At 38.3% G+C, this 19,821-nt stretch overlaps 2 protein-coding genes across 4 annotated transcripts in view; one reads left to right on the top strand and one right to left on the bottom strand.

The window, feature by feature from the left end:
* PALLD (palladin, cytoskeletal associated protein) overlaps positions 1–19,821 on the top strand; it is a 406,924-nt gene that overhangs the window by 376,694 nt on the left and 10,409 nt on the right. For 2 of the 3 annotated variants that reach the window (XM_019441032.2, XM_019441034.2), the window contains exons 13-17: positions 3,050–3,148; positions 4,130–4,180; positions 5,326–5,547; positions 9,462–9,611; positions 18,256–18,350. In XM_019441032.2, coding sequence (XP_019296577.2) covers positions 3,050–3,148; positions 4,130–4,180; positions 5,326–5,547; positions 9,462–9,611; positions 18,256–18,350 — 617 coding nt within the window. The remainder of the gene's footprint in view (positions 1–3,049; positions 3,149–4,129; positions 4,181–5,325; positions 5,548–9,461; positions 9,612–18,255; positions 18,351–19,821) is intronic. The other variant, XM_019441033.2, reaches the window with a different exon arrangement.
* CBR4 (carbonyl reductase 4) overlaps positions 9,606–19,821 on the bottom strand; it is a 96,640-nt gene continuing 86,424 nt past the window's right edge. Inside the window, exon 5 of the mRNA XM_019441037.2 lies at positions 9,606–9,919. Within this exon, the coding sequence (XP_019296582.1) occupies positions 9,798–9,919 (122 nt within the window). The 3' untranslated portion in view covers positions 9,606–9,797. The remainder of the gene's footprint in view (positions 9,920–19,821) is intronic.

The raw sequence follows: 19,821 nt of genomic DNA, 5'->3' as shown, positions 1-19,821 counted from the left end.
ATAGATAGATTGATAGATAATTCCTCCACTGGACTTAAATGTTTCCTCATCAGTTGTTTTTTTTTTTTTTTGTTTTTTACTGACCCTCCTCTTACCACATCCAGGTTATTTTTAAGGGGACAGGAAGAACAAGTCTCGCAAATAAGATTTCCCAGGTGAAGGAAAGGAGCCTTTTGTGGCTTTATTTTGGAATTGCCACTGGAAAAATTTGCCTGGCTCTTAAGTAGAAGAAAAGGGCCTCTTTGTATAAAATCTCCCTCTCAGATACCTTTTTCAGAGTAGAAAGCTCTCTATGTTAAATGTTTTCCAGGAATTTTAATTATCTCACATTGATAAATAAAAATGTGAGAACAGACCATGTTTGATTAGAAAGGTGGAGGATAGAGGAGGGGTGCTGAATGCTGCTTTTAATTATTAGGGCATCCTAATCTGAGTTCAGGAAGATTAAAATTCTAATGAGATCTTGTGTTAGTCATTCATTTCATTGAGAATAGAAGATTTTCACAAAGGGGAAATATTTTTTCCCTGAAATAAGTAATTGCATGTGTAAATACACATACACAGGAAGCTTTCCCTGCTCCGTCAATGAAAGCCTTTGAAAGATTAAAGCAAATACTTACGGGAACTTATTCAAGCCAGGTAAAGGCATTTCTCCAGTTTTTTGGGTTTTTCTGGACCTTTGTTTAAATATTCCTTATGGGCTAAGATTCTCTTGGTTAAAGCGTCTTAAGACTTCTATAGGCTGTGATATCATACTGTGTATATTATGTTATATATTTATATTTATCTGTTTAGCAGTGAATGATATTCACAAGTTCCATGGATTTCCACATTTGAGAGTTTAAAAGGACAACTTTTTCCTAGTGTTGCATATTATTCTGTTACTTATTTTTGTCCTCTGTAGACAGGGCTTGGATAGCCATATAGCCTAGTGGTTTAGAAACAAAACTGAAGTAAATCTGGCTTTTAATGGTAGCAAGTACATCGTGGGAAAGGAGTTAGTATCAATAGCTGATATTTCTGCTTATAAGAAACAGAGTGGAAAATATTCCACTCCTACCTTTGATATTGCTACAGCTCTCCATGAAAACATTAGAGGCATTTAAGAGAGCAGGTATTTAAAACTCCTTTTGAAAACTTGAATTCAATGATTCTTTAACAGATGTGAGAAAATTAATTTAAATAATAACATAGTGGCCTGAGACAGCCCATGCACGAAACACCTGCCTCTACCTCTTCTTGTATTCTGCCTCTTCTTCAGTAAATGAAATAATTTGAACTTCGGGACTATTTGTCATTTGGCACTGACTTGTTTCACTTCCCGGTTTCAGCTGGGACTAGAACCAGCAATTACTGGAAACTGTAAATTTAGTCAACATATTTTCCTGATTAGAGAGTTTCCAATAGAATTTGCATCGATGTTCAGAAGTTTGGAAGCTTACTGAAATAACTTGTCTATTTTTTCTTTTAAGATTCTGTCTTACTAATTCTCTCTTTTGAATAAAACACTTGTTTGTAAAATGCCCTTCATGGGACAGAGGGTCTCTGAAAGTTCCTCCTAGAATTGTCAATTCTAAGATTTTTTAGGACCAACACTCAAAAGCAGGAAACAGCCCACTGGACAGAACAAACACGTTGGCATAAGAATGGCCCCGCAAATATGTTTTGGCCAGATCCAGAGCACTGGCTGCTAGACGTGAAAACTTTACCACTTTCTCTGCCTGATGGGCAAGCAATCTGCATCTGAGTAGAATCTCAAATTGTGGAGATTAGCTTTGGCAAGTGTCCCTCACAGTCCTTTTGCTAATTCAGCCGTGTGCAGTCATTCTCTGTGGACTATTATATTTGCCTACCTTCACCTGCCACACAGACAGCCTGGGAAGTGCCTTTAGAGGTGAGAACCCCGAAACAGAGAGGATCATCACTGCCAGCTGTCTAAAATTCCTTATCAGAGGCTTGGAGCTGACCAGGCTGTTTTGAAGCTGTGGATGGTTATGAAAATAACCTTTCCTTAAAAAAATACTTTGCTATTTGAATATCTCTTTTTTCTATATGTTTACCATTAAGGATTGGTATATGACACATATTTCCTATGTGGTTTCTGCCTTGTTTGCTTATTATATTCACCTTAAATTTGTGCTGTATCAGTCAGTGGCTCTCAAGATTAGTTACCTCATATCCCAACACTATATTAAGCCACAAAGACCAGAAGGAAAGGTGACAGACTGAACAACTGAAGGAAGGGAAAGAAACAGACTCCTTTTATATATAGGTATCTGAAGGTTGAGGGGAAAATAGTTACAGAAAATATCAAAACTCATTTTTTAAGATTCTTTTTCAGGGTGCCTGGGTGGCTTAGTCAGTTAAGCTCTGACTCTTGATTTCAGCTCAGGTCATGATCCCATGCTTTGTGGTTTCATGCCCCCATGTCGGGCTCTGCGCTACTGACAGCATGGAACCTGCTTGGGATTCTGTCTCTCCCTCTCTCTGCCCCTCCCCTGCTCACATTTGCTCTCTCTCTCTCAAAATAAATAGATAAACTTTAAAAAGTGTTTGGGGCATGTGGGTGGCTTAGTGGGTTAAGCCTCCAACTTGGTTCAGGTCATAATCTCATGGTTCGTGAGTTTGAGCCCCACGTTGGGCTCAGTGCTGACAGCTCTGGAGCCTGAAGCCTGCTTCAGATTCGGTCTCTCTGTCTCTCTCAATTCAGTTTAAAAAAAAAAAGAATAAATAAAATTCTTTTTGGGGCGCCTGGGTGGCGCAGTCGGTTGGGTGTCCGACTTCAGCCAGGTCACGATCTCGCAGTCCGTGAGTTCGAGCCCCGCGTCAGGCTCTGGGCTGATGGCTCAGAGCCTGGAGCCTGTTTCCAATTCTGTGTCTCCCTCTCTCTCTGTCCCTCCCCCGTTCATGCTCTGTCTCTCTCTGTCCCAAAAATAAATAAATGTTGAAAAAAAAAAAAATTAAAAAAAAAAAAAAAATTCTTTTTCATCAGGCAGTATATAATTATGACTTTTCTAATTTTGTCTTTTTTGTGACTTACTTTGTTTAGAGGTTAACATATGAAGAAAGAATGGCTCGTCGATTACTAGGTGCTGACAGTGCAACTGTTTTTAATATTCAGGAGCCAGAAGAGGAAACAGCTAATCAGGTACTGTGTTCATCTGGACTTTTTTTTTTTTTTTTACGTTTATTCATTTTTGAAAGACAGCACAAGCAGGGGTGGGGCAGAGAAAGAGGGGAACACAGAGTCCGAAGCAGGCTCCAGGCTCTGAGCTGTCAGCACAGAGCCCGACGCGGGGCTCGAGCTCACGAAACGTGAGATCATGACCTGAGCTGAAGTTGGACGCTTAACCGACTGAGCCACCCAGGCACCCCCATCTGGACTTTTTAGAAAAATAATAATTACTCTGTTCCCTCTCCCCATAGCCTTCATGGCCACTATTCTTGGGGCCAATTCTGTAGGAAGTAGAGGGCAAGTCAAAGAAAAGCAGTATTAACATCATCAATCAAGGTCATAGCTAATATTTATTGAGCACATACCATGTGCCAAACAGTGTGTTAAGTGACTGCTAGAGTTACTGCAGTCAGTGATAACTGTTCTTTTTATCTTCCTGTTGATCACTTTATTCTCCTTTCAAGTATCTTTCTGTTTTTGCTGTCCTGTGCTTTCATACAAAATCCTTTTGTGTGGAGAAACATATTTCACTGAAATTATTTGAAACAGCCAGTGAATGTTTAGTCAAAGTAAACTATTTATTTATAGAAAAATTATGTCTTTATTTTCCTTCACATATACATTTGTAAGTCACTAATCAGCAGAAAACCTAAAATGCTATTTTTGTTCCCCCCAAAAAAGTCACTGCATGGATTTGATGTAAAGTGTTTTATAATCTGCACTGTTTCTGCTTGGAGTTTCCAAATGTAGTCTCAAGATTAAAGAAGGCGTTTTAAAACCTGTTTAAATGATCAAGTCAACTCTTATAGATGTTAAAAAATGGATCTGCCTTTAATATCTGAAGATTTTTCTGTGTTAAATATTGCTACTGCAAAAATTTCACTTAAAACTAGATATCTTGCTAGATTCTTATTTCTGTCACTAGTCTTCACTTCTTTTTTTCTACCATTACAGGAAATTGGGTCTCCTCAGGCTTCTGTAGGGAGTCCTCTGGATGGTCAAAAGGTTAATAAGCTTTTCACCTTTCTTCTCCTTCTGGTCTTTCACTGTATCTGTTATCTTGTGTTCTTTGTTTGCCTGTGTATCTATCTTTCCTGCCACATATTAATTGTAAATACTATGACCAGTGTCTAAGATCAGATGAACAAAATTACTGCAGTGTGATTTTTGTCATACATTTACGAACTTGAATTTGCTTCTGTCACTAGTGGACACTCTGTGAATTGTTTCTCATTTGTTGTACCTTTCTAGGGATAAATGTGCCCATTCTTAAACTGATTCATTTGATAGTAATTAAAACAACTCATTTGCAGTTTTATTCATACTGTTGTATTTCTTCCCTCAAGACGACAAACTTTTTTTAAAGGTTGAATAACTTCTTTAAGGAAAACCTAGCTGGAACATCTTTTATTTATAATTAAATAGAGAGTAGTTTCTAATGGGCTGCCTTGTGTTCACTGTGCTTTGTAAGCAAGAGAACTGTAGGGTCCACCTTGATCACCATAGGATGTTGATGGGTACTTTGTTTTTGTCTTTTTAATCACAGTTTTGACTAGACTGCCAATCCCATTTTTCTTTGAAACATTGGTGGAGAATAGTTCCTAATAGCTGCACGGCTGAGGAGGAGTTCAGAGGCTTTGTGGCCGAGGACTGTTATGAGTGAAAAGAAATGCCATTTTTCCCATTATTCATTTGATAAAATGCTATGTAATATTGCAGCTGCTGGCCACATGCACTGTTACCCTTCTGAAGAGCTGCACCCCCCCCCACCAGCTTTTACTCTACAGAAAGAAATCAGTGTTCCATCAGGTTTTATTCTTATGAACAGTTTGAGAATATAAAGCTGTTGCCTTTTTCTTTCTTTCCCCATACCCCCCAAGAGACAAGAGAAAGAAATTCATCTTCATAGTTTTTTGGGGGAGGAGGATGATAAGACTTGAAGACAATTTGAAATATCATATATACTTACTTCCAGATGTTTTTTTGTTTTGTATGGGACTGAGTTGGGCTCAGACTTGTTTTTAGGCTCCATGGTAAAAATATCACTGTCTTCTGAGTGCCTTATTGGAGGGGAGGGTAAGACTCATGAGACACATTGTACCACAAGAAACTGAGGTTGCTAACATGACCTTTATTTTTACCTGATGTAGGAATACAAAGTCTCCAGCTGTGAACAGAGACTCATCAGTGAAATCGAGTACAGGCTAGAAAGGTCTCCTGTGGATGAATCAGGTGATGATGTCCAATATGGGGATGCACCTGTGGAAAATGGAGTGGCACCGTTCTTTGAGATGAAACTGAAACATTACAAGATCTTTGAGGGAATGCCTGTAACTTTCACATGCAGAGTGACTGGGAATCCAAAACCAAAGGTAAGCTAAAAACATGGCTTTTTAAGAGTCCTGTTTTCTGAGGAAGAGTTAGGCTTCAAAAGTACAGCATGTATAATAGGAGGAAGAGATACAGACTACCTTTCTCAGTACCCATGATGTAAAATGTTTAAAGTACTATTAAGTTCAAGGCCTTCCTCAGGAGGCATTAGAAACCAGAAAGAGCAGAAGAAGGGTAGAGTTTGGGTTCAAAGAATAGAATAGGAGAATAACAATTAAATAATTGACAAGGAGCTTTTCATACACCTACATCATTTATTCCTCATGTGATATTATCAGTGTCACTCCCAAATTACTGATGACTGAACTACGCTCAGTGAGGTTTAATCAACTTGCCCAAGGTCAGGGAGCTGGTGAGTGGCCAGGCTTGAACACGAACCCCATGCTGTGTACCATACAAAGAAATAAAGTTTACCATGGATTATAAAAACTTCAGATCTTTATCTACAAAACCAAGCCTTCCTGTATTTATAAAGGGGCTAGAGGCCAGAATACTGTTGAGAAAGGATAATCAAAGGAACTTCTGACACTCAGGTGGTCTAGGCTGACCTAGATGGGAGCCCTCTTTCTACAGATGCATGGAAATGCTAGATAAAACATTGCCCTGTCTCTAAAGGGAGACAAGAATAACTGCTCACTAGCCCAGAAAACAATGCACAGATTACACTTTTCCCTAGAACTTGGGAGAAAAGAATAAAAAAGATACCCATGAGAAATTGAAACTCCAAATTTACTTCAACACATGATATGGAGCCAAAAGCTGAGAAATTAATACGAAATTTAGTCCAGGATGGATTAAAATCCTTAAGTTTCTGGCAGAAGCAAGCAAACACTGCCCTATACAACACTCTCACAATTTGGGTCATATCAAACTTCTGTAGAGTTAGAGGGAGGAAAAAGAAATTCACAGTAAAAACTTACAGACCATAGGAGAAAATAAGCAACAATAAGGAGAATCAATAGCACAAGAAACAAGACAGTAGAAGCTTAAGTATTGTTCAGTGTTGGGCAATCTTAAGCAAACTGTAAAATACCTATGTTTAAAATGATTGAAACAATTTTAAAAGAAATAGAAACTTCAATGAAAAAAATAGGACATTACCAAAGGCCAGGCAAATTTGTACAATAAGCATATAGAAGGGAAAATACACTCACTGAAATTAAAAGTTTAACAGTGGTGTCATAGAAAAAAAAGCAAAGAAAATAGCGTTAAAATTTTACATACATATCCCCCTCCTAATAAAATGAGACTTTTAAAGTAAACTGTTGTTAGAGAAAGCTTCTTTATTCTTGACATGATTTGGATAATTGCTGTGTATTCACAAATATGATATCCAATGCACATACTAAAAATAAATTTGCAGCTTATGAATGAAACTCAACAAGATATTGTTGTTTCCAAATATCTTAAGCTTCCAAAATATTCACAAATCCCTTGTTATTTTTAAATCTTACTCAAGGCTTAAGATCATTGCTTAAGTTCTAAGATCACCGATTCTTATTTGAAAAAACACCATGTTCACCAGAAAGATGAGCTGTTGTTTTTAACATAATTTTGCATTTCTGGTATGAATTTCAATGTTTCACAGCTTTAAGGCTTAATTTTTTAAGAACGTTTTATTGTTTGATTTTCTTCTTCACCTTTCCTTCCTCCTTCCCCTTCCTTCCTCCTGTCCTCACTGCCGCTCTTTTTCTTCCCTCCCTATCAAAGTGTGGAATATTCAGCATGTTCCAAAAAATACATCCTTTCTTTTAGCTTATGTTTAAAAAAAAAAAAAAATTCTGCCTTTTACATGCTTGTTCTGACTGAGACATGAGAAGGTTGAAAGGCATTTCTAGTTCACCCTGTTTTCATCTTGTATATCCTCCCTTTCCCTCTCCATCAACAGTCTTGGTAAAATTGTTGGACTGTTTCCTAATTCTCATTTGAAAGTTGCAGTCCAGATATAGCAGAGGTGAGGAATAGGATTAAAGGAAAGAAACAGTTCTGAAGAACTGGCATAGTGGCCAGAATGCAAAAGGAGGAAACTGTGTTCTAATCACAGCTTCTGGGTTCCATCAGAAATAATAAAACCACCAAGCAGAGAATGATAATTATGAAGTATCATGCTTTACATAATTTAATTTTTAAGACTGAGAGTTATTAGTCTAGTTGATGATTCATCTTTAGTTCTGCAGATTAACAATATAGGCTGTAAATTTAGAGCTAATTGAAAAATGGGGGTTGGAAGAGTTACAGCAGTCAGATCCCGATTATTCATGCCCTTATTTAGTGCCATATATTTCTAGCCCGTCCTTTCTTAGAAATGTATGTTTTGGAAAGATTTTTCAGATTCAGAAGCTTTGATAGAGAGTTGAATTTGAATGCCAGTTGTGGTCTCAATGTGCATTCTGATTTACATTAAGGAAGAAGCTCATTTTAAAAACTGAAGGCTCTAAAGGAGGTTTCTTCTGTTAGGAATGAGTTAGGAAAGCTTGAGTTTGCAAGGAACACAGATGACAACAGAGAGCTTGTTGTGGCTTTAGAGAGGGGGATTTGTTTAGTTCCCTAGCCAGAAGTCTGGAGGCGGGATGATGCAGGCGTTAGTTCTGCATCTAGGCCATGGTAGGGCTGCTGGCACTGTGATTCATCATGATGGCCCTGTGTCTCAGCCGTCCAAAATAATAACTAAATCATGAGGGATCCGCCGGCCAGTGATTTTATTTAAAGGTGACAAAAGGTAGGAGGACCTAGGGAAGAGGTAACTGGACCGTTTTAAAATGTGTTATTTAGTCCAGATTTATTTTTACTTTATTCTTCACATTTAATTTTCTATCAAACCAAGTTAAAATATTATTGAAAATTATTGTAAGTTTAAATACTACTGTGTTTTCCTTAACATAGTGGGGAGAACTGACAAACACTCAACTTTGAGCATATGCTCCTTGGCCCAGAATGAAAACAGTAGGCCTCCACCCACCACCAACCCTTAACTGTTGCTCACTCCTCACTGCCATTTTGTCTAACACAGTTCAGTGGAATGGAGTAAGGAGTCTGTTACTGTTCTCTAAAATAACCTTTTTGGGGCACCTGGGTGGCTCAGTCAGTTAAGCATCCAACTTTGGCTCAGGTCATGATCTATCTCACAATTGAGTTCAAGCCCCGCATCGGGCTCTGTGCTGACAGCTCAGAGCCTGGAGCTTGCTTTGGATTCTGTGTCTCCCTCTGTCTCAAAAATTAACATTAAAAATTTTTTTTTAAATAAATAAAATAAAATACCTTTTTACCTTTACAAGTAATATATTTTAATTCAGTACATTGGAAAATAGAAGCAAAAATGGAAAATGCCTGTGAAGCCACCCCAGAAGTTATTACTGTCAACGTTCAATCTAGATCCCTCCAGATAAATAATATGTAAAAAAATATGTGAGTAATATGTGAATACCTACTTACATACATACTTTTTTAAATATAAGGATATATCATTTTTAAATTTTTTTGTAACGTTTATTATCGAGAGACAGAGACAGAGCATGAGCAGGGGAGGGGCCAGAGGGAGAGGGAGACACAGAATCTGAAACAGGCTCCAGGCTCTGAGCTGTCCACACAGAGCCCGACGCAGGGCTCAAACTCACGAACCGCGAGATCATGACCTGAGTGGAAGTCGGATGCTCAACCGACTGAGCCACCCAGGCACCCCAAGATATATCATTTTTAAAAACTAAAATAGAATTAAACCTGTTTCTCACCTACTTTTTTCACTCAAAAATCAATTTCCTGTTCAGATGTTCTGTTTAACATTTTAACATGAAAACTCAGATCAGCTCTGCAGACCACACAGTTATTCCTTATCAGTCCCCCAAACAGAGTAATACTATACACATCCTTAATCTTTAATCATTGTTTCCTTTCACAGATCTATTGGTTTAAAGATGGAAAGCAGATCTCTCCAAAGAATGATCACTACACCATTCAAAGAGATCTTGACGGGACCTGCTCTCTCCATACCACAGCCTCCACCCTAGATGATGATGGCAATTACACAATTATGGCTGCAAACCCTCAGGTAAAGATTAAGGGTATAGGTCTGGCTTCAGTTCTGTGCATAGTGCTTACAGGCATTTATTTGAAGAAAGGAACTGTTTAATTAAAAAGGTGGAATCTTATTTCTTTGACTTGAAATGATTTTCCCAAATTTTACATCCATCTTGATTTCAGAAGATAGAAAAATTCTTTATTAGTATCTATTTCATCAGGTGTTTTTCACATGAGTAATTCCAGTGTAGACGTGCATTCTTTCCACCAATGTTACTGAGGGCCTCATAGGTACACTTATGCAGGTGATGGGGTTGCAGTGCTGGACAGAAGAAAGTCCTGAGATAGAAAGTAAGCCAGTAAACAAATACATAAATAATATAATTTCAGATGGGATTAAGTTCTATGAAGGAAAAAAAAGGAGAAAAGTGTAGTGAGTGCCATATATAAATATGTTGTAGTAAAAATCCTCAAAAAAGTAAGATATTTAAAAGAAATACAGATACACTTAATTCACTGGAATTTAAGTCGTATATAAGTGTAGATAAATTATAATTTTGATAGCACCTGCATATGGCATTCAGGATTATTTGTTTCCATCCAAATGTTTTCTCTTGTATTTGCCCTTAGATTTAGGGTCAAAAAACCAGCTGACTCCTTTAGAATTTAACAGGCAGCTACTGGTACCAAATCCCCAGTTCAAGCCTGCAGATTCCTTTTTGAGTACCGTATATATTTGATACACTTTGCTGGGTACAGAGGATGCAAAAGTGAATAAGGAGTGATTCTGTACCTTAAGACCTCCATAGGTGACAGGGTAATTTTACAAAGTCAGCAGAAGTCACTTTAAAAAAAAAAAAAAGAAGCTAAAATTAACAATTATAGAACTAATGAAGATTGTCCAGTTATGTTTTTTAAATCTCTGATCTATTTATATCATTCCATATTTCATTATTTCTTTAGAAGGAAGCATGAAATGTTAGAAAATGATACAAATAATTTCAGCAAAGCTTACAGACCTCTAACAGTTTGCGCAATGTTTGTCCTAATATTACATTGTCATATATAAACATCTGTTTCTGCAATACTACTAAGATTAGAATGGAACTCGAATTCTCCACAAATCAGGTTGTGAGGGAGCACAGCCGACTTCACTGTCACAGTTTCCATGGTAAATATGCACTTTCTCCAGGTTCCAATTTTTCAATCGGTGAATACATGACCATCACCTTGAAAAATAGTCAAAAGCGCAACTCTTACTGAAAGTTACATTTTAATACTTATTTGTGTTCCTATTTGGAGGATTTGAGGGAACAGGGGAACAGAAGTGGAACTTGCTTTTTTTTCTTATTGTATTTTCAGTATGTTTCCTTCAATATTATTAACAAATTTCAATTCTCAATTTTCTGCCTTTAATTAAAATAATAGAGAACTCCACAAAATCCAGACTTTTTCTTCATGCTGGGTCCTTTGTTCCTCTGTCCCCTAGAAAGCCTGGGATATATTATGGAGATCGAATTAACTGTGTTCCAGCACTCCCCAGTGCTGGTCCCGATGTTAATTTTGAGGCATTTTTCCTAGCGAATGTTTTAAACTGTTACTGGAGTCAGCGGTTTTATAGAACAAAGAACATAAATGTAAAATTGCAATTATGAGTCTGTTTCTAGTCTTCTTCAAATTATACTAACCTAGTTTTACATATGGAAAAGTTCTAAACGGGGAAGGACTTGCTGCTCACGGCCAATGGCAGGGTGCAGAGTTGGAGACTGCGTGCCAGCCTCTGAGCATTTAAACTACTGACAAACTAGTTGAAGTCATTCGATATCTATTGAAGTCATTAGATACAGGAGGGCTGCTGAAGATCCCCTTTGTAATACAGAAGAGGAGGAAGGGAAAGAAATAACACCACAAAGGCCAGAAATGTCGGACAGGGTTGATGCTACCGAAGAGCCTAAATGGTGTCGTTCAGGGTTTAAGAGCATGAACTCTGGCATCAGACAGATCTGAGTTGAATTTCTACCTCTGCCACTCACCACCTATGTGACCTTTAGCAAGTGGCATAATTTCTCTGTGCCTATTTCCTCTTCTGTGAAATAAGAGTGATAATAGGGATTTAAATAATATACTTGGTTTACCTGGCATATAATATGCTTTCGGTAAAAGCTAGTTATTGTCATTATTTTAATTCAGAGACACTAATAACCCTGTCTTAAAGCAGCAGCCCTAAACGTTGGCAGGAGCCTGTGGAATCAGGATGTGAAGGATCAGTTCTGTTTCTAGATACTCCCCTACAGAACTGTTAGAGAGTAGGCAAGTCAGTTCAGGATGGAATTTCTACCCAACATGTTGCTGGTGTGTGGTCTTCTGACCTCCTGGCTTCTCCTCCTTACCACCCCCATGGGAAAGGAGTCAGGCAGCAGATGTGACCGTGCCACAACTGCCACAGCTGTGGGCTTGGGTGGAGGGAGCTGGGAGCAGGAGACCCGGCCACACCCACAGCACAGCTGACGGGAGCCACACAGGAAGCTGGGAAGTGGCTTTGCTCCCAGCACGCTCAGGGCCCTCATCTCAGTCCCCAGCCCCCAGCGAATTCTGCTGCTTTAACCAAGCCCCGGGGTAAGTCCCTCCGTTAACTCTCTCTCAATCTTGGCCTCTACCCTTTGAAGAGGAGACAAAGGAATGAGAAGTGCACCAGTTTACATCAGGTTGCCAAAAGCCCAGCCCTTCTAACAGAATGTCCCATCTCACCTGGGATTTCAGCAAACAGTAATGTGACTGCCCTGGGTCTGTCAGAGGGAGCAAAAGATTCAAAGAGCTCCGAGGCCACAGTAACCAGAGCACTTCCTGATACCAAGAATTCCAACTACCTCTCAGTGTGAGTTGATCCACCCAATATTCTAACTTAAAGAGGGTGAGGCTAAATTAAGTCTCCTTTTCTACCTAAGGACCAGGGGCAGGCATAGGAGGGGGAACTTGTGAAGAGAATCTGAGGAAATCCTAAAGTGGGCACGCAGGCCTCAGATTGAAATTGCTGTGAGAGAATTTTTAGATTTAGGGTACTTGGTATTACATGCCATTCCAAGTCTCAGCATGTTGCCTGGTTGATTTTAGTTTCGAGAGTAAAACTCCTTTCCTCTCCTGGCGTCTTCAGTACTGAGCAAGTATGTGCAAATATGCCACATGTAGGTTTTGTGAGTTATCACCTAGAAATTGGAACAAACTCTACCATTCATTAGAAGGACAAAGAGGTATTTAAACCATGACAAACAGCAGACCATTATCATTTGTTGCTATAGGAATACCATAATAGAAATGTCTAACAGTGTTTTATTTCATCTCTACTTTATAACATCTTTTATTGTATATTGAAGTATTTTGCCATTCTTGTAATTTGATTTAAAAGAAGCATGATAATAAGGCACTGGAAAACATTTACAGAGTCAAAGCTGAATTTCTCAGGATACACTAATCATGAAGGCATAACATATAGTCAAAAGAAAACTTAAGTTGATTCCCCAATTCCTTGATGCCATTTAGTTACCTTAAACTTTTTTTTCACATTTTAAAAACATTTGGTTTGAAAGGGAGACAGCTCCTTCTATTTTTTTTTCTGGTACACTGGACTGTACATGACGTGGAATGACCAAGGGAAAGAGGAAAAGGCTGGCCTGGAAAAATGAGTTCAGTAATGAAACACAGACGGCAGGGCTTTCCTGAGCAGTGGAAAATAATTACACAAAGCAGCCGGGAGAAAGGGTGAGAACCAAGGAAAGAGAGAAATACTAAAGGTTACCAGAATATTTTATAGAATATTTTTCCACCTGGGTTAATCTTTGGGGAATAAGAAACACGTTAGATATTATTGACTGCATCCAAATTCTACTTGGGATGGAACCCACAGCTCCAAGCACATACTGGACTGTGTATCACACGCCATGTGTGCGGCTCTGGCAATTCATGAGAGACCAAAGCAGTCACATAGTTTAGTGAAACAATGAGTGATTGTGCGGTGCGACACCAAACATAATGCCAAAATGAGGATCGCACACTCGGTTTAAGACGCAAGTAAATCTAAACATGAATGTTTTACTTTTTGTTGTGTTGCTAAGTTACGCTGTGTTGCACTTGGAGTTTGGAAGGGCTGTTTTGCAATTTGATGTTTCCTCAAGTTGCATTATGTATACAAGTGGCAAGCTTATATAAAGACCTGTGTGCCACAGTTAAATTTCATAAGCTAGGAAATATAAATGTTATTTCCATATTATACAAATAATTGGCTTTGCGTGAGGCATGAATAATCTTTACAAGCTGAATGTTTAATACATAATCACTTTAAGAATTCAAGCTTATTACTTGTTCTATAGCTTTAAACTCTGTGGATTTGTTTGGAATAGAAAAGTAACACACAGCTGAATTAAATTTAAGAAGTTGGTTTGCTTGTGTTTTGTTTTAGCATTATAAGGTTTCCTGGCTCATTTCAAACTTTAAACATTCACTTCCATTACTCCTTCATGTGTTAATAATAAAGTAGATAGAAATGAGAAAGTTAAAAGCAAATGCAGCAGCATTAATGTCCATCAGAGCCCAGCAGTCACAAGGATTACTGGGGTTCATTTGCACATTAATATGATTAAAATTTTGTATGACCTTCATAAATAAGATGGTCAGACTTAAAAATCTGAACTTTCAATTGCATACACCAGAGGCATCCTTTCAACAGTGTTACAGTGAATTCTGGGATCTTTTTTCTAACTAAAAATATCAAAATTATACAGCTTATGAGTTTGGGTGCTTTCTAATTTTTTTAAATGCTTATTTATTTTTGAGAGAGAGAGAGTGACAGAGCATGAGCAGAGAGGGGCAGAGAGAGAAGGAGACACAGAATCTGAAGCAAGCTCCAGGCTCTAGGCTCTGAGCTGTCGGCACAGAGCCCAATGCGGGGCTTGAACTCACGAGCTGTGAGATCATGACCTGAGCCGAAGTCAGATGCTTAATCAACTGAGCCACCCAGGCGCCCCTGGATGCTTTCTAAATGCTCCTGGTCATTTACTGATTAGTGATATGTATTTAGCCAATAATACTGTATTATCAAACTAACAATTCTGCTTCCTGAAGGTCATGACTTCCCCTTTTATGTTCAGAAGTGGAAGATGGTGTAGGAGTTAAAAACGTGACAAATGGTGACATATTCCTTTTTCTTAAATTTGGGTAGTTAGGAAGATACTCTGTGGCACTATTTGTGTATATGGTTCTAAGCGGTAGTGTAGAAATCTTGAAAACACTGTAGAAATGTGTAATCTTGACAAAGCAGTATACCAACCTGTTGTTATTTTTTGGAGATGGAAGAAGAGGCAGGGTTTATCCTAAGTGGAGTCTAGTGGTTAGAGTTGAGTAGGACAACTTTTATCTCATACCTCAAATGCAGCCATTACATAAATACAGTGACTATAGCAGTGTGCTTGGCACCTTTCAAACAACAGCATAAGTTTTTCCTTTGGAGTAAATTATATCCTAATACCGAAAGAGAGAAAGAAAGAGAGAGAGGGAGAGAGAGAAGGAAAGAAGAAAGAAAACCTGTTGCATATGAAAAAATATTTTTTTTGAAAAAAAATGTTTTTAAAACAATTCTAAGGGATGCTTCATGTCCATCTGGTTGTTATGATAATTATATCCATATTCAGTGCTATAATAATTTAACATTTTGAGTGTTTACTGTGTACAAAACATAATACTAAGTACTTTACACCTACTAACTCATTTAATCTTCATAAGAACCCCTGCAGGATTGATTAACTATATGGTCCTACTTTATCGATGAGGAAACTCAGGAGGTTAAATTACCTGCCTGAAGTCACTCAATTATAAGGGACAGAACTGGTTTACAAACCTAGACTGACCCCAGAGCTAAGGAGTGTCATACAAAGGTGTCTGAGGCTCATCCCAGCATTAAGAGCACTGAGGGGCAGGGGAGACACTCATTAAAAGAGTTATTTTAAGGAATTAAAAAGGGGGGGGGAGGTAAAAGCATACTCAGGCAAAGTATAACCACTTGGAAAAATTTACTGCAGTCAACCAAGCTGTTGGGACCCCTGAAAATCATCCTGGTGCATGTCTGTGCATGTATAATGTCTCAGACTCACAGTAAAAATACCAGCAATGATTAATAATGGTAACTTGGTAACTTATGACATCGAGTACCATTTGATATTTGGAAGATGAAGATCATCTTGGGTTACATCATTTAATCTTTACAACATCCATGTGAGACAAATATAGTACGCTGGTTTTTACAGAAGAAACAAAGGCTTGAACAAATTTGGTGATTTGGCCAAAGTCTTCGGAAAGTCAAAACTCAAATCCAGGTTAGAGAAAATTTTTTTCTCTGCTTCCTCAAATTCAAAGTTAAAGATTGAATTTAACTTACATCTTTCTCTAACCACAGAAATGATAACTTAATGTTAACTTCCCTTGTGGGTCCTCTGGGTTTTACACAACGAGGAAAAGTGTATACAAATTATATAAATCTATTTTAAGATATTCAGATTAAAATTATTTGCTTAAGTAGCAAAGCAAATACTAAGAAAGTCATATCCCATATCAGTACAATTTTGAAGCTATTTGTATAAAACAAAATATAAAATTCCTTGCCTTTGGCTTCCAAAAGAACCATGGATCTTACATGTTGACTTGTTAAATCAGTTACTACAATGCATCGATTGCATAATTTTAATGGGGGTCTTCTAAACAAGTCACGTCTAGATTTTCTGTAGCAGGCATAAGACTTAGAGGGGTTAGAGAAAATTAATTTTCAGATTTCAGGCTGGCTTAGGGGGGCCTCCCAAGGGTTTGGCAAGAGATTAGCATGAGAGAACTGACCTGAACTTCAGACGCAACAAATCTAAATTAGAAATAATCCCTCTCGGGGTGCCTCGGTGGCTCAGTGAGTTAAGTGTGTGACTTCAGCTCAGGTCATGATCTCACCTTTCGTGGATTCAAGCCCTGCGCCAGGTTCTATGCTGACAGCTCAGAGTCTGCTTTGGATTCTGTGTCTCCCCCTCTCAGCCCCTCACTTGTGCTCCATCTTTCTCTCTCTAACAAATAAACAAACAAACATTAAAAAATTTTTTCTTAAAGAATTCCCCTCATAATGTTCTACTTCATGTCTCCTTGGAAATTTTCAAGAAAGGCCATGTTTAAATATGACCTCAGTAGCAAGTACTGTGAATGCCAGGGGAAGTTACATATCTAGTGGGGTAACACTTCTTCAGTTTTCTTTCTTTACGACCACCTCTTTCTATCTGATAGCCCCCGGTTCTTCTCCTGTCTGTATTACAGCACTATGTGTCTTTGCCTTTTCGGAGCGGTCAAGTCCCCAGAGAAGCCCAGTCTGCGGGGAGACCCTGACAACCCTGCTGACTAGATTCCCGCCCTTCGCTGAGTCCTGCTGTGGGGTTTCTGTGTGTCCCCTCCAGCACCATGCCCCCCTCACGTAGTTCATCATCGGCTGGAACTCAGAAAGCAGCTCCTCAAAGCATACAGCACACCTTTGCTCCTGTTACCTGCCAGTACTGGCAACTTGGAATGAAAAGGAGATTCACTTGTCAGTTCTGACTCTAAGTGCACATGAAGGCAGCTCATCCACTATGAGCTAGAAATCACTGAGTCTGATCATTAATAATCTGCTTATCATTTTTCCTCTCTTGCCGTTCCCTTCCGGCCATCATCAGAATTTAGAAGTACAGCTGCTCACATTCTCCTAAGATGTGAGAGAAGAAAATCACTGATTTTGCCACTCTGCTAGTAATCGGGGAAAAATTAAAAGAAGGGGCTAAACCAAAAAGCCAGAGTAACAGTGGTGATTTATTCATATCATCTGAGTCCTCTAAGTATTACTTTTGTCTATCCTAGGAGAACATTTATCAATTTTTGAATTTGACAAGCAACTTTAAGAGAGAAAATCTGAAAGAGAAAATATGGTTTTCATTACACAGGCCCATATCATATGACCACCCCCCACACACACATATTTTAGATATTTAACTACTTCTGGTTTTTAAGTCATGATTTTGCTCATTTCATGCGAATATGATGACCTATGTATGGGTCATTATACTCTCCTTGACACCCCCATGTGTATTCTCACATAATGTTCATTTTATCATGCTGGCATCTCTTTAATGTATGGTTTTTGGAAGAGACACTACTAACATTTAAAAAATATATTACTAAAAAGATATGTTAGAAAACTAAAATCATCTCATTTGATTTCAGAATTAGCTACAACCAATAGATATTCGACCATGAAAATGGAATTATCGCAAGAGAGTAATGTCCCCCTGCCATAGTTCACGATCCAACATTGTGTCTTAGGGAGACCATAGCAGATTACAACGAATTCATGAAGGATTGTCATTTAAAGACCATTCTAGATAAAACAGTAAAGCTTTTTTAAGAGTCCTAAATCAGACCTAGTCACTGAGTTCCTTAAATACAGGGCACTGAGGAGTTTAACTCAGGGAAAGTACATTTCTGAGAGGGATTGGTGTCATTACTAATATGGTCTATTTATTGGTTAAGAAATAATGTCTTATGGAGAATAGGACAGTAAACACGGTGGTGCTTGGAGGTTAGTTGTTTTGCTTGCAAATCATTTCTTTTCCTGATGTCTCTGACAGGGCCGCATCAGTTGTACGGGACGGCTAATGGTACAGGCTGTAAACCAAAGAGGTCGCAGTCCCCGCTCTCCCTCAGGCCATCCTCATGTCAGAAGGTATTTCACACGTTGCTTCTCATAGGTGTTACTACGGTTTCATTTCAGTTATTACTATAAATTCAACACTACTAGAACCGTGATAGGACCCCAAAAGTGAACACAGTTGCAAGACAGAAGAAAGTGAATACAATCTTAAAATGATACATTGTACAGCTCCCTGATTATTCTTGTCTGCAATTCAGAAACGGGAAAGGAACAAACGGTTGCCAATGCCGCTAAGCCCAGTTAGATATACTATCACTAATTTGTTAATTGGGGCCCAATTTATGTATGAAGATATCAAGACTCAACACCTTTAAATGGCAGCACATTAATGTGAAAATACCAGTAAACGATACACAGATATTCAAAACCAAACTTCTCCAACCAACAGCTGTCTAGACTGCCCATGACAAATTATTGCCACTGGATTTCTTAAAATCAGCTAGTTTCCTAATGTTCACATTTCAGTCACTTCTAAAGAGTTTATTTTAGATGACAGTTTTGTAGGTAAGGTGTGTCCTATCTTAAATGCTCAACAAATACTTGCTAACAATAGAGTGTGCTTTCTAGTCCTAGTTAACCCTGAGTTTGTGCAAGGATGTTGATGGAGTAACAGTAGGCAGAGACAAGGAAAGGATATTGCACTTAAAAAAAGAATATGGTAAGTCAACCAGCCTGTCATCTTGGGTTCCTATTTAGGTGTTTTACACAGTATGCTCAAATAGCCCAGACAGTAAACTACAGGCCACAGATGCAAACACTTTTGGTGAAGAGAATGCATACTAAGTTAGGCTCACAGAAGGTAAGCACCAAACAAGTGGTGTTTCTACACCTCCTCGTGACTGGATGCACAGAGCCCTTTGTTCAACAATTTGGAAGACGATTCTGGCTCTGAAACACACATGGGTCTAATTCTAACTTGTTTGTGGCAGTGTCTGTTCACAGGAACCTGTGCCTGTATGTGTGAATGTAAACACAACATAGTTAGTACCACATCCATGCTCTTGCATTTTTTTTTCTTCTGCTTCGCTTGTGTCTTCAATACATTTAAGACTGTCCATGTGCCAGTGTCGCCTAGGAAAGCATTTTGTTCATAAATTAGACCTGTAGTTAGAGAAGAGGAAACTATCTAAAACTGGGAATTACTGACCTATTAATTATACTGCTCTTTCATTTGTTCTACTTTTTCTGGTCAAATGTTTTTAAACTTCTCTTCTAGTGATTAGTGACAATCTTGTTCCTTTCTTACATCTTCCCTGCAATTACTTTAAATTTTATTGCTCTTAAAGGTGCCTCTAGCAACATACTTAAAAGTGAGAGAGGTACACAAAATCTGGAAGATTTGCACAATTTTATTTTAAAGCTAAAAAATACATAATGTTTTCCTGGTTAATATGAAAAGGAATTTTGATTAGAAAGATCTGAAATTCTTACAAAGTAATAAGAAATGTTAATTTCCTATAAATTTAAAATCATAGTGGGAAGT

The sequence above is a fragment of the Panthera pardus genome, unplaced genomic scaffold (genome assembly GCF_024362965.1).
Source record: "Panthera pardus isolate Hobbes unplaced genomic scaffold, ASM2436296v1 HiC_scaffold_13, whole genome shotgun sequence".
Lineage (NCBI taxonomy): Eukaryota > Metazoa > Chordata > Mammalia > Carnivora > Felidae > Panthera > Panthera pardus.
Note: the sequence above shows the minus strand (reverse complement) of the source record. Positions and strands in the feature narration are given on the sequence as shown.